This window comes from Phocoena phocoena, chromosome 19 (genome assembly GCF_963924675.1).
Source record: "Phocoena phocoena chromosome 19, mPhoPho1.1, whole genome shotgun sequence".
Classification (NCBI taxonomy): Eukaryota; Metazoa; Chordata; class Mammalia; order Artiodactyla; family Phocoenidae; genus Phocoena; species Phocoena phocoena.
In genome coordinates this window covers 7,814,348-7,829,644 of record NC_089237.1, presented here as the reverse complement: position 1 = coordinate 7,829,644, position 15,297 = coordinate 7,814,348, and the positions used below count along the sequence as shown (strand labels likewise).

Genomic DNA, 15,297 nt, shown 5'->3' with positions numbered 1-15,297 from the left:
TGAGTATTTCCACCACTTATTCAACAAGCATTCATTAAGTCTCTGCTATGTTGATGGCAGGCTTTCCATTTTGCTGCAGATTACATAATTCAGAAACTGTATAATCTGAAGAGCCTACTCCTCACTTGGGTGGGAACTAGGACGTGGGAAATGATCTTCTTTATCTGGTGAAGGCAAGGAAGATACACTCCTGATGCAAAAGAGAGGCTGTTTGAAGACACTTGGATAATCCAAAGAGGAGTGTGAGGAGGCTAGAGAGAGAGGGTAGAGCTTTGGAAGGTCATCCGGAAGGATTTCAAGGCCCTTAACTTTAAGGGCAGAGGCCACCTTATGCTTTTTTTTTTTTTTTTCAGTAAATTTATTTATTTTATTTTTGGCTGTGTTGGGTCTTCATTGCTGCGCGCGGGCTTTCTCTAGTTGCGGCGAGCGGGGGCTACTCTTCATTGCAGTGCATGGGCTTCTCATTGCAGTGGCTTCTCTGTTGCAGAGCACGGATCTAGGCGCACGGGCTTCAGTAGTTGTGGCACTGAGACTCCATAGTTGTGGCTTGCGGGCTCTAGAGCACAGGCTCAGTAGTTGTGGTGTACAGGCTTAGTTGCTCCACGGCATGTGGTATCTTCGCGGACCAGGGCTCGAACCCGTGTCCCCTGCATAGGCAGGTGGATTCTTAACCACTGCACCACCAGGGAAGTCCCCACCTTTTGCTTGATCAGCCTTGGCAAAGGGTTAGCAGTCAGCATTCGTTAAAATTTGGAAATAGCCTTTCCTTTGAATACCTTTCAGATTCATATTTTTTTGTCTATCTGGGTAATCTTTGTTAGGAATCTATGTATCTCAAGGAAAGAAGGGTTGGGGGAGATATTTGGAAATTAAGTTCCAAAATCTCCCCACCCCTCACCCTTCTCCCCACTGCCAAAAGAAAAAAAAGAGACCAAATTCTTTATGGTTACAGCAGCTAAATACAAGGGCAGGTACGTTTCCCTTGGTGTTCCCAGGAAGACGAGGTGCTAGCACTCTGGCCCGAGTTCAGATCCCGGGGATGGTGCCAGCAGGTGTGGGTTCACTCTGGTTGTCAGCAGTCACTGCCTGCTTCACCTGCCACTCCGGTGACGGTGTCACTGACAGAAGATCCAGGCACAGGTGAAAGTGGATAACCTTGTGTGAACTTAAGTAACCTCACATGCAAACCGGGACTCAGACGGCTATAAAGAGGAGTTAATAAGCTTTCTCCTCTCTTCAGGAAGTGCCGTCGTAAGCTAGCGTGAGGATCCACGTCACGTCATTCTTGGCAGCCCAGGTCAGATTGCTGAGGTTGAGATCTTTGCCAGGGGTTAATAAATGAGATTAATCCCAAAGTGCAAACCTCATATGTTTCAGAGACGTGAATACAGCCGTGATGGAGTTACTGATCATGGCTTATGCACTGAAGACCGCGTGTGCCAGGAATATTATCGGCGTCATCCCCTACTTCCCCTACAGCAAGCAGAGCAAGATGCGGAAGAGGGGCTCCATCGTATGCAAGCTCCTGGCGTCCATGCTGGCGAAAGCCGGTGAGTGTGGCCAGCGCCCCGGGACCCCGCGCGCGCCGGTGCTTGGGACCGTCCCCCGTGCCAGATTAGTCCATACCGCAGGTAGCTGGTTGGGGACCTGTTTTCTCTAAGTGTTGCTTCCTTTTGCATAGTTCTGCTTAGGGCTGTGTGAGCTTAGGTGTCAATTCTTTTTCTGTTCTCTTTGTCCTCCTTCAGAGTGACCTTGTCTGCTTCAGGGCTTACTTCTCTCATCCTGGACTTTTTCCTCATTCCACCTTCTTTTCCATTTCATCTTATCATCATCGAAACTTCAGATGGCGATCTTGGCATTCGGATGTGATCTTTTGAGTTTCAGGTCTAGATTTATTTAAGCCTTAGCTAAATTCTATTGATGTCCATAATAGTAAAACTGGATTTTTCCTTTACTACTTCTTCAGCTTATACACTCTTTTTTTTCCCCCTCCCCGATTGTCTTTCTGTATAGCAGATCATTTTCATCGTGTGTTTGTGTAGTGGTGACGTACTTTATGGCCTCTAAATCAAATGTAATAGCGCTTTACAATTAATGGGATTTTATTTGCCTCATGTTTATTTAAAAACTCAAATATATATCTGAGTCCTGAGAAACACATTTGAATTCCATTCTCTATAAAAATGTGTAATGTTTTTGGAAAGAACGAGTAATTCTTCGCTCTGGAAAATTTTCAGTGACCTTGGCCATTTGCCATGTTTCTGTACGTGTACCTTTTCTTGCTTAGCACTGTTGATTATAAGAGTGTTTTCATTGTTTTTCTGTACTTGACCCATTCTCATCGGACATATACACGTTTCCAAACTCTTATCATTGTGTCTGCGGATTTCTTTCCTTCTAGTATATATATTACTTGGCTTTTGCTTTCCTATTCCTTCTGCCGTAATCCACAGTCCTTTAACATTTCTTCCTAGATTCTTTAATCAAGGCCTATTTTTGCTCCAGTATTTAATTCCATGTTTAAATATATATATATATATATATATATATATATATATATATATATATATATATTTTTTTTTTTTTTTTTTTTTTTTTTTTTTTGCAGTACACGGGCCTCTAACTGTTATGGCCTCTCCCGTTGCGGAGCACAGGCTCCGGACGCGCAGGCTCAGTGGCCGTGGCTCACGGGCCCAGCCGCTCCGCGACATGTGGGATCCTCCCGGACTGGGGCACGAACCCGCGTCCCCTGCATCGGCAGGCGGACTCTCAACCACTGCGCCACCAGGGAAGCCCCATGTTTATATTTTTGCTTCTACCTGATTTTTCTTTTCCCAGTGTTCAGGCCTACGCTGGTGATTATAGTAAGGGAGAGCACTGTTTTTTAGTTTTAGTGTTTTAATCCATGTGGAAGGTTATAGGCTCCTTTACTTTAGGCTTAACATTGTCTTTAGTTCATTAAGTTTTGTTAAGATTGCAAATAAGGTCTATAACAAACATGCTTGTTCCCAGTACCCCCCTGCCTTCAGTCTTCCGTTAGGAAAGAGGCATTGGGCTTCTAGTTTGTGTCCACTGTAGCCGTTAACTTGTAGGGGTGAACTTTGTAATTTTTTGTTTTAAAATTTCAGGTTTAACTCACATTATCACTATGGATCTTCATCAAAAGGAAATACAAGGCTTTTTCAGCTTTCCTGTGGACAACCTTAGAGCCTCACCTTTCCTGCTTCAGTATATCCAGGAAGAAGTGAGGAGCACCAATAAATACCCCATTGTCCTCAAAGGAGACCCTATGTAGTTCTTCTCTGGTACCAGATTTCAGTATTGAAAGGCACATCCAATGATCAAATGATCTCTCCCTTAAGTCTTAATGCCTGAGGCAGTCAGATAAGGTCAGCATTTAGGCACAGAGGATAGTATTTTTTAAAGAAATTAAAAATGGATTTCCTTCTAAGTATCTAGCAATTTGCTTATATTTCCTAAAATGAAGGTTTGGGGAATTACTTATTTTTTATCTTCTTCATGTAGCAGACTTTGGCAATGATGCTAATTGATAAGCGTTAAAAAATGTTAAAATGAGTGAATGAAATTCTAGCTTGTTTGTTTGCTAGTGTGGATCATTGTTATAGGAGGAAAAAAATGTATTGCCAGCACCCAGGTGTTATTTTTTTGATACCTTTTCAGTATTTTCTTATTTTTCCTCCAAATCTAGATTCCAAATTATAGGAATGCAGTCATCGTAGCTAAGTCTCCTGATGCTGCAAAAAGGTAAATAAGCCAGACATTTATACACATCCCTTTTGGGTGTTTCAGAATCCGAGGTCTGTCTTAATACGGCTTGTGAAAACTCGTCAGCTCCAGCTTTCCTCCAAATCATCGTCATACCCCAAACCACAGCTTTACCTCTAGTTTCCAAACAACACGAGCATTTCTCGGAGTTACTCATTTTTCCCCTGGGAGAAAATGAAGTTCTTCCTTCAAGTTCTCAGGAAAAGGAAAACAGGAAGAGTGTGGGCGCCTTTGAGACAGTGGTTTTTGAGACCTTTTTGAACAGAGTTCTTCTGAAGATGAGGGACTTCCATGGCAGTCCAGTGGTTAAGACACCACGCTTCCACTGCAGGGGGCACGGGTTCGATTCCTGGTTGGGGAACTAAGATCCAGCATGCCTTGAGGCACAGCCAAAAAATAGGGGAAAAACCCAAAACAAACCAAAAAACCCTGGAGATGAGTGTGAGACTGTTGGACAAAGGGTAGAACCAAAATGATCTAGAATCAGATACCAGCCCACATCCCATCTCGAGTGCCTCTTGAGGCATTTACATTCCGGCCTGGGCCGCACTTCCTGATTTGTAGAAGTAATTCCTTTGCATATCCATAAAAGGTTAAGGGATATTTTCATTCTGTGGTTAACAAAGTGATGAAAAAGCAGCGCTTGGGTTTTCCTTCCCATGAACCTCACCCTTTCCCGTTATCTTCCTCTTAGGGCCCAGTCGTACGCAGAGAGGCTGCGTCTGGGTTTAGCTGTGATCCACGGGGAGGCTCAGTGTGCAGAGCTGGACATGGATGACGGCCGTCATTCTCCCCCGATGGTCAAGAACGCGACTGTCCACCCTGGGCTGGAATTGCCATGTAAGATGAGCTCTGTGGTTTTATTCTATTTGTAAATGGAAGAAAGTTTCGAATAGTATGAATGCCTAGAAGTTAATACCTCTGTAGATGCTGTTGTGGTATTTTTAAATAATTGAATGGTATTATGTTGATTTTTGCCTTTTGTCAAAGATTTTGTTACACACTTTTGTAGACTAGGTAAGGACAGTTGAGCATATCTGGGCAGCACTTGGCATTCAGAGAGTGAAATAATTGTAGCTTTAGTAAAAGAGTTGTATGTGTAGTGGTGTGAAATCTTAAGCTTTTATATTTTGGTAAGATGGAAGATAGCAACCATTGATCACATATCAGGCTTTGGTGATCAGGTAACTTTAGCACTTAATTTAGTGATGTAGCCCTTTGACCTGATACCTGACTCATTTATTTTTAATCCAACAGTGGAAGCTATTTACTTCGGTGGACTTTTGGGTGACAATAACAAGCATTCTATGCTGGAAGATATATCATGGTCTTTACAGGAAGGAGAGTATTTCTTTTTAAAATCTGTATCTATTTGCCATGCCTCAGAAAGATACAGACTAATACGCTGGGAAAATACGAGCATGGTTACACCACAGACAGGTTATTTCAGACAGGCTCCTGTCTGAGGTATAAACATTACAATTTTTTTTCCCCATTCTATAAAATTTCCACTGCTCTGTTTTCAACTTTGGAGGTTTTTATTATGAGAAACAAGTAATACACTCTTTAAATTTTTAGTGTCACAGCATTTTTTTTTTTTGAGATTTTCATAATTAAAGTTCTTGAACAGGGAATACATTCACATATTTCAAAATTCAAAAAGTATAAAATCCTTTATGGTGAAAAACCTTTCCACCCACCCACCTCCCCCCTCTCCTGCAGCTACTCTGATCTCCAATGTGGTTGGTTTCTTGTGTATCCATTTAGAGCTTTTATGCAAATACAAGCAAATTCCCTCATTTTCATGCAAACAGTTAGTTGTATGTTATACATCGCTCTGCCCCTTGCTTTTTTCATTCAATAACTCCTTCTCAGTCCATACAGATTTCTGTCTTTCATAGTATACTGTTTTATGGATATGCCATAATTTATTTAACGAGTCCCCTGTTGATGCACTTATTTTTTTCCCAACCTTTGGGTATAAAAAACAAGGCTCCAACAGTAATAAACGTCTGTTGGGAATTCCCTGGTGGTCCAGTGGTTAGGACTCGGTGCTCTCACTTTTGTGGACCCAGGTCTGATCCCTGGTTGGGGAACTAAGATCCCACAAGCCAAAAAAATAAAATAAAAATTTTTAAATAAAATTAAATAAACATCTGTTGAGTCCCTATTATGTGCCAAGAGCTGTTCTAAGCCCTTTAGTAGATCTTCGAGTTTGGTCCTTGCCCAACAGTACGCATAGGTGCTCTTGTGATCCCTCATTTTGCCAGTGAGGAAACCGAGACACACGGCCGGGGCTGGTGGCGCCAGGGTTTGGAATGTAGCTGCTGACTCCAGAATCCACACTACTTTGTTTTTTTAGCTTTTTATTTTGAACTAACTGCAGACTTAGAGAAAAGGTGAAAGAATAATGCAAAATTCCTCTCTACTCTTCACTCAGAGCCCCCAAATTGAACATTTATATGCCTTTTTTTTTTTTCTGAACGATTGAGAGTGAGTTGCAGACATAATGCCCCCTTTATTGCTACATACTTGTGTATATTTCCTAAAAACAGACTGTCTAATATAGCCACGTACGATTATCAGACTCAGGAAAATAATGTCGTTACGATACTGCTATCTGATCTGCAGACCTGGTCCGCATTTTACCAGCTGTCCCACCAGTGTCCTTCAGAGGAAAAGAAAACAGTTTTTTTGGGGCCCAGGACCCAGTGTAAGATCACACGTTGCGCCAGTTGTCATTTCTCTTTGGTCTCAGTTAATCAGGAGTGACTCCTCTGTTCTTTGTCTCCAGTGACCTTGATACTTCTGAAGAGAGCAGGCCAGTTATTTGTAGAATATCCTTTCGTTGGGGCTTGTTTCTTTCCTCATATTGGGTTGAATCACTTATTACTATGATTTTTGTCAAATAGAGGTTTTTCTAATTACCCTTCTTCCCTGTCCGTTCAGTCATTTATAGCAGTGTGGATTCGTGGAATCTTGTTTTATTCAGCACGTTATAGACCATTGCTTACTACTTGTGTTAACGCTCAAACTGTCTCAGACTTGGCCAAAGAGGACTCCTTCAGGCTGCCTCCCATGTTCTTTGGACGTGTCCCTATCGTGTGTTGACTCTTCCTTGTTACTTTCTGGTACAGCTAGATGTTCCCTGTTCATCTCGTACTTTCTTAGCCCTGGGATCAGCCATTTCTCCACGGAGCCCCAGTTCCTTCAGTGGGAAGTAGTGTTTAGAAACCAAGATTTGGGCTCCAGAGTGGATACGCTCAGTCACTGTACGTCATTGCCTGTGATTAACCTCGACTTACGTTCCTTCATAAGTGACCGAATGTATTTACGGGATTAAGACCAAGAAATCAGATTATTGGGTCAGAAGTTAAGTTGACAGATACTGCCAAATTGCCACAGTATTTTATATGGTGAGATTCTCTTCTGAGAATGTTGCCTTATTACTTATTGTAACAGTGTTGTCATTCCTTCACAGATGGTTGGTATGTTTACAACTTTTATAATCGCCATAGGATTGTTTTCTTTTTCTTTAATTTTTTTTTTACTTTTTTTGGCTGAGGCATTCGGGATGCCAGGGGAGTCTCCATAGGATCATTTTCTATGATCCCCTTTTATAGATTTAGCCAAGGGAATTCTGAAAAAAATGTTATTTCTTGTATGTGTAATTGTATTCAGTACCTTCCAAATTAAATATGCTTTATGTTTATATATCAGTTTTGCTTCTAGTATGTCATAGTAGTTTATTCAATAGTTATGAAGATGAAGACATTAGAACAAGGACAAAGGAAAGCAGACTCTCGGGGTCTGTGTAGTTTTAAGAAAGAAGAACTATGTTATCTTCCTGGAACCCATTTTTAAAGTTAATTTTATTTTTTGAAGTATTTTTGATGTGGACCATTTTTAAAGTCTTTATTGAATTTGTTACAATATTGCTTCTGTTTTCTGTTTTGGTTTTTTGGCCAGGAGGCATGTGGGATCTTAGCTCCCTGACCAGGGGTCGAACCCACACCCCCTGCATCGGCACGTGAATTCCTAACCACTGGACCTCCAGGGAAGTCCCTGGAGCCCGTTGTTTTACAGCGGTAGTTCTCAAGCGAGGGGGCTTTTGCTCCCGAGAGCATATTTGGCAGTGTCTGGAGACGTTTCTTGGTTGTCTCAGCCGGGGGGCATGGGGTGCTACAGGCATCTAGTGAGTAGAGGCCACAGATGCTACTGAACAATTATCCAGCCCAGAATGTCAATAGTGCCAAGGTTGAGAAGCCCTTTTTTAAAGTAATTTATTAAAAGTGAGGTTGTATGAATGTTTCTCTTTTATAAGATAGAATTGATACCTCCCTGATGGCAAGGAATCTAATGAACTTGAAAGGATTGTGTGTCAGTGGTTCCACAGAACAGTGCTCTGTGTTTGCCACAGTGGTGACACTTAAGAGCTTGGAATGCAAAAATGAGAGGGAGGCACCTGCTCTGCCTTGATTTTCCTGGCTTGTTAATTTTACAGGTGAAGGTGTGGCTTTCAGCACTAAAGTGAAACCCGACATCCTCTCCTCTTGAGCATTTGTTACACATAGGTGTTGACTTGTTTGCCTGTAGATAGCGTTATGAGCTTGGAAGTGATTTCAGTTCTAGTTCTACTGGTGACCTTATTTTATTTCGTATATCTCTTTTTAATGTCAGTCTGTTGATAAAGTTTGACATTCCATTGAATTAGAAATAGACCGAGATCAAAATGGATAAGGAATGAATAATTCCCCTTAGTCCCTTTTCACTCTTTATTTTAGGAGAGGAAGGTTTTTTGATTCTGGCAAAACAGTAAAAGAGTGTGTGTGTGTGTGTGTGTGTGTGTGTGTGTGTGTGTGTGTAAAATCTAAAGGATGGTTGTAAAAGCAGCACTATTTTACCTGAAAAATGCCCATTATAAATGCAAAAGACAATTTCCTGCTTCCTCCATAAGAACATTGGAAATCATTTGCTAAATTGACTTTTTTTTTTTTTTTTTTTTTTTTTTTTGCAGTACGCAGGCCTCTCACTGTTGTGGCCTCTCCCGTTGTGGAGCACAGGCTCCGGACACGCAGGCTTAGCGGCCATGGCTCACAGGCCCAGCCGCTCTGCGGCATGTGGGATCTTCCCTGACTGGGGCACAAACCCGTGTCCCCTGCATCAGCAGGCTGACTCTCAACCACTGCGCCACCAGGGAAGCCCTGGGGGCATTATTTTAAGCCTCTGAGGTCCTATTCTCTTGATGCTATAATGAAGTCTGTCTCGTTTTTTTTTTTGTTTTTTTTTTTTGTTTTTTTTTTGTTTTTGCGGTACGCGGGCCTCTCACGGTTGTGGCCTCTCCCGTTGCGGAGCACAGGCTCCGGACGCGCAGGCTCAGCGGCCATGGCTCACGGGTCCAGCCGCTCCGCGGCATGTGGGATCTTCCCGGACCGGGGTACGAACCCGCGTCCCCTGCATCGGCAGGCGCACTCTCAACCACTGCGCCACCAGGGAAGCCCTGGGGGCATTATATTAAGCCTCTGAGGTCCTATTCTCTTGATGCTATAATGAAGTCTGTCTCGTTTTTTAGTAGCCACCAAATTATGTATTCAGTTTGTGCCGATCCCAAAGGCAGTTATGAGCGGGGACTGAGCCTTTTTTTTTAAGCCTTGATCCTTGCCATGCCTGTTTTTCATTTCAAACTGACAAAAGTGTTTTGGGGAGAGGCTTACAGAAAAGGCAACAGGAATACTGTGACATGCATCAAGCTAGAGCTGAATTTCTGTTGATGTCTGATGAAGGTTACTGGCTTTCAGTCTTTTTTTTTTTTGTAAATGAGTTATTATTATTATTTATTTATTTTTGGCTGTGTTGGGTCTTTGTTGCTACGCGTGGGTTTTCTCTAGTTGCAGTGAGCGGGGGCTGCTCTTCGTTGCAGTGCGCAGGCTTCTCATTGCAGTGGCTTCTCTCGTTGCGGAGCACGGGCTCTAGGCATGTGGGCTTCAGCAGTTGTGACACGTGGGCTCAGTAGTTGTGACTCACGGGCTCTAGAGCGCAGGCTCAGTAGTTGTGGCGCACGGACTTAGTTGCTCCGCGGCATGTGGGATCTTCCCGGACCAGGGCTCGAACCCGTGTCCCCTGCATTGGCAGGCGGATTCTCAACCACTGCGCCACCAGGGAAGCCCAGTCTTTTGTTTTTTTACAGAGAAAAATGGTCAAGAAAGGGGACACATCTCTTTAAGAAGCGGGTAGGTCAACGTAACCACCTATGCACATGGTTTAATTTAAAGACAGAATTTGAGGAAGGCTTTTCTGATGTTGGTAGTTTATTTCCTCCCCCTTCTAGGTGATACGTATACGCAGAGCCTTTTTGACTGCCCACGTTTAACAAATTACCCTTGTTTCCAGGATGGGAAATCAGGAAATGTCTACTGAAATTTGCCCGTAAAATAGTGCTGCATTTCAGCTCAGCTGGTTTGCTAGTATACGCAAAGGGACGTGTTCTTCCAGGTTTACAGCGCCTGTAGATAGAAGTCAGCTAAAATGGATTGCTTGCTGATAATTACTGAACTATATACCTACCCTGAATTTATTCTATTCCCGCTCCCCCACTACTAGTTTAGTAACTATTTCAGAATTTAAAAAAGCTTTACAAAAAAAGGAGAATGTTTAGCCTGTTCTTCTGAAATATTTCCCCGCCCTCAGTTTACTAACCTCCTTTACAGGGTGAATTCCTATGTCCCTTCTGCATCCTGTAGTTTGCTTTGTGTACTGATGGGCCGTTTTCACATATCAATTTTGTAGTGAGATAAGAAGCCTCTACTTTAAGGACCAGTTAAATCAGGAAAAGATGATGGACTTGTGGTTATTGTCTTCAGCTTCCTAACTTCCAGGAAACCGATTATGTCAGTGGTGTAGCTGTCTGACAATAAGGTTACATTGTCCCAGTAAGGTCGCCTTGGAAGAAAATGAAGTAAAGCCGGCTGTTTATCTAGCAGTCTGGCAGCCTTTCCCTGTTTACTTTCTGCGGAGCGGCATTTATTTACATCTCTTTACAAGTGGAATATTTCTGTTTCGAGTGGCATCGCGGTGCTGCCCCTTTGTGCCGGTGAGATCTCTCTTGCTCTGCTCCCCCGCTGACTTGAGGCCTGAGCCGCCCAGCGTGGCCTGGCTCTTAGGCACTCGGGGCTGCTGAGCCCTTGAAATGTGGCTGGTCCCAACTGAGAATCGCTGCGTGTGGAGAATGCACACCAAATATGACGACTTAATATGAAAAAAAAAAAAGTAAAACATCTAATACATTTGCATATAGATTATGTGTCAAAACAATAATATATTGGCTATATTGGGTAAAATAAAAATCTATTAATTTCACCTATTTCTTTTTGCTTTCTAATGTGGGTACTAGAAAACGTAACCTTACTTTTATGGCTCACCTTCCCTGCTGTTGGGCAGTGCTGCTCCGGATAACCTGTTTCTGAGAGCGCCCGGGTTGGTAGAGGGGGATCTGCACATTCTTTGAGTTGCCCGCCCTGCCTCTGCCACCACTTCCAGGGACTGGCGTGTGATGACTACATTTACCTAGTGACACGTGACTGACTGAGGTCTTGTGATTTGTTTTGCTTTGCTAGTGATGATGGCCAAGGAGAAGCCACCGATCACGGTAGTCGGAGATGTTGGAGGACGCATTGCGATCATTGTGGTAGGTCACGGTCTTCCTGTGCAGAGATGACATTACTCTTAGTAGGTGTCCACCTTAGGATTGGTGTCCAGTGACGATGATGCATTTAAGTGGACCCATCTAGCCTTTCTTACCCAGGCTCCCCTAGGACAACTAGGAGAAACTTTTAAACAGATGAACCGGGATTATTATAACCTACAGGTGTAAAAGGAGCACAGTAGTAGTACCTGTAAGTAAATTCGATCCCATAAGTAACCTTTGTCTGAAGGGGTCTGTGTCCTGTCAAACTAGCTGACCTACTCAACCTTAAGCTCGTGGGCAGTGAGGTGAGCTGAAGGTGGGCTGTTCCATTCTCACTAACAAGAACGTGTGTCTTGTTCTTTGTTACTTTAACACGATACACGTGCTCCCAGCTCTAAACGCCTCTGCTGGGCCAGAGGATCGGCCCTTTACAATGGCTCACTTTATTTCTCTGTTCCCCTCTATTAACGTTCTCTTGGGAAAAAGTAAATGAGACACTGGCTATGTGGGATTCATCAGAAATTTGAAACAGGGAAAGGAGTCTTGGCAGTCTCCTGAACTCGGGCCGAAATGTCGCGTACGACTGTAAGGCTTTGCTGCTCTTTCTGTTGACAGTCATGCACGTTACGAGGCCACGCAGTTCCAAATGGACGTTCAGTCTTTGACCCAGGCAGATAGCTCTGATTTTCCATTAGACATCCTCTGAAGCAAAGTGCAGGGAGGTGTGTGTTTATAGATGGGGATGGAGGGAACTTAGCACGAACACTGGTTGGTCTCTTCTCAGGATGACATCATTGATGATGTGGAAAGTTTTGTTGCTGCTGCGGAGATCCTGAAAGAGAGAGGTGCTTATAAGATCTACGTCATGGCCACTCACGGCATCCTGTCTGCGGAGGCCCCCCGTCTGATTGAGGAGTCCTCCATCGACGAGGTCTGTCTGCTCTTTTTTTTCTTTTTTTGTTGAAGTCTTTAATTTTTTATTTTATATGCAGAGAGCCGTTGTTTCTGCGTAAGGTAGATGTCCTGGACGACCCATTCAAGGAAGTTGAGTCACAATTTGCTGCTCTGTTTTCCGTGAATAGTTAAATGGCTCATTCAGTTTTTTATTTTTTTGAAATTTTCTTTTTTCTATTTTATTTTAATTAATTAATTTTTGGCTGCATTGGGTCTTCGTTCCGGCGCATGGGCTTTCTCTAGTTGCAGCGAGCGGGGGCTGCTCTTCGTTGCTGCGCGCGGGCTTCTCATTGCCGTGGCTTCTCTTTGTTGTGGAGCACGGGCTCTGGGCGCGCAGGCTTCAGTAGCTGTGGCTCGTGGGCTCAGCAGTTGTGACGTGTGGGCTGAGTTGCTCCGCGGCATGTGGCATCTTCCCGGACCGGGGCTTGAACCCGTGTCCCCTGCATTGGCAGGCGGATTCTTAACCACTGCGCCACCAGGGAAGCCCCTCAGTCAGTATTGCTTACTCCCTCTCGAGAGGACTGTGAGATCGTGCTTTGGGTGGCTAGTGGTCTGTTGGGGCAGATGTATAGTTAGGAATACATGTCTGTTTCATAAAGATTTGGTCTGTGTACTTCAGTATAATTTGTATTTCAATATGATTTGATACCATAGTAGCGTTTCTCTCAAGACTTGAATTCTTCCTTGATAATAGGAAGGTTTCCCGCAGTGCTGGGGCTCACCCTATCATTTCTGCATACGTAGACCTGACCATCCTAAGCTTCTGTTTTGAATCATGTACTTGCCCTGTGTAAAGTCGGGTTAGTTTGTAAAAACCGTACTGAGTGGAATAAGGTTTTATAGTTTGAGCCTTGGTCTGTGGGTACCACACGTTAGGTAAACTTTTCTGAATGACCACGTTGGGCCGCACACATCAGTAACAGCGTTTCTTTTCCATTACTGCAACGACCAGGTGGTGGTGACGAATACTGTCCCTCACGAGGTCCAGAAGCTGCAGTGTCCCAAGATTAAGACTGTGGACATCAGTCTGATTCTTTCTGAAGCGATTCGGAGAATCCACAACGGGGAGTCCATGGCGTACCTTTTCCGAAACATCACAGTGGACGACTAGCTTTCCCGGTTGCCTTGGCCCTGGAACTCCCAAGGAAAACATGTGAAAAGCAGTGCCATCAATTATGTACACAGCATTTCCTTTCAAGGGAGGCAGATGGTCTCTCTTGCCAAGTTTGGTGGGTAGGAGGCATTAAGGTGGTCAAGGGGAAGACAGAGATCACGGGTCCATGGCCTCAACTGTCTGTCGTCGGCATCCTGTTCCTTAAAAAAAAGTTAGACACCTTCCTGAAGAGAATCTGAAAATCTTGTTGATATTGAAAGGGAGTGAAAGGGAGATAAAGTCCTAACTCTCTAACGTTCATTCAGTTTGTTTCCACCGCAGGGAAACGTCCGTGTTAACGTTGAACTTGGTTAGGGCAGCTGAACACCCGGCACTGTTGCTATTCCAGTTGTCCTCTCGCCAGTCAACTTCATGCACATCTTCTACAGAGAATCATATTTTTCTTTGAGAAACTTCTTGCCAGCCGCCAGTGAACAATGAAGCATCTGTGGTGTTACTCCTAGCGAGGACATCAGATTAAAGAATCACATCCTAACTCTGGATCTCCGAGTTGCTCTTAAATTGCAAATAAAAGAATTTTCTGTCTTGCTAGTGTCTTCACTACATTGCAGAGCTGCCCACTCTCCTGCCTTCTGTCCAGACTCTGCAGAAGCTGGTGCCTTGAATGCGGGGTGGTGGTCCAGGTCCATGGCTCCTGGACATAAGTCTCCCTCTGCAGGTTCCATTCCCTTCCCTTCACGTTCCGTGACGTTAAATTCTTGTTGAATAATATATTTTCAACCTAGATTAAAAAAAACAAAAAAAAGTAACCGTACTTTTCCCTGTGTGACGGGTGACACTTAGGTTGGTTGCATTACTTAGGACTGCACCACTTGATCTTTCTGCCACCATTTTAAATTACATAATCACGATTCTAGGTAATACCTCATTTGTCGGGCAGGCCTTGCCGCAAATGTAGTGTAGACTTTTTATACCTTTTAGTCTGATCCAAGTCAGGACTGAATGAAACAGGCAGGAGGAGTGTCTGCCCGGAAATGAACTGTAGTCTCTCATTGGTTCTCATAGCTCCTAAGAGATAATAAAGGGCAATTCGCTTATTTGTACAATTGTATTTCTCTGCAGGGAAGTTTCCTGGACATTTTCCCCCCTTTCCCAATGACTAGGAAAGTTCCCAGCCCGCCATCAAGACTTGAGCACATTTGCTTTTTCAAGCACACAAAGAAGTTGCCTTTTGTTAATAATCCAAGTAGGGGAATTCCGAGAAAAGAACTAAATTATCAAATAATTAGCATGGTTGTAGAGGAAGAGCCGTGGACTGTTACTCAGGAGACTGGTTCTGTCCTGGAGGTCGGGCAGATGACCAGTCCTTTCTGGCCCTCTGTCATCGGTTGTGGAAGAGGAGGTTAGGAATTGAAAGCTAAGGTCCTTTTCAACCCCAAATTCCATTTATACCTGCGGTTAATGTTTTCTTTCCTATGTCTCTAAAAGAGATTTTAAATGTACTTATTTGGCAAAAGCGTTTAGGAGAATATATCTCCTGGGATTAGTAAGCCCTTTGCATTGGCATTTAGTGAGTCCTAGTGTGTGCCTGGCATGATAGCAAGTCTCAGGGACATGAAAATGGAAACGTGAGGGCTCGGGAGCTGATGTTCTGGCCATAGCTAGTGTAGTAGTAGCAGTCACATTCAGTAGAAAGTCACTGAATTTAGAACGGTTAAGCCCACACACCACACCACAGCCTCCAGTACAGCTGATGTTC

The 15,297-nt window shown here is 43.6% G+C and overlaps 1 protein-coding gene across 1 annotated transcript in view; it reads left to right on the top strand.

Moving 5' to 3' along the window:
- PRPSAP1 (phosphoribosyl pyrophosphate synthetase associated protein 1) overlaps positions 1-14,122 on the top strand; it is a 31,053-nt gene extending 16,931 nt beyond the window's left edge. The window contains exons 4-10 of the mRNA XM_065896398.1: positions 1,378-1,550; positions 3,129-3,244; positions 3,710-3,765; positions 4,481-4,626; positions 11,400-11,470; positions 12,255-12,401; positions 13,377-14,122. Of these exons, the coding sequence (XP_065752470.1) occupies positions 1,378-1,550; positions 3,129-3,244; positions 3,710-3,765; positions 4,481-4,626; positions 11,400-11,470; positions 12,255-12,401; positions 13,377-13,535 (868 nt within the window). The 3' untranslated portion in view covers positions 13,536-14,122. The remainder of the gene's footprint in view (positions 1-1,377; positions 1,551-3,128; positions 3,245-3,709; positions 3,766-4,480; positions 4,627-11,399; positions 11,471-12,254; positions 12,402-13,376) is intronic.
- The last annotated feature ends 1,175 nt before the right edge of the window (positions 14,123-15,297 follow it).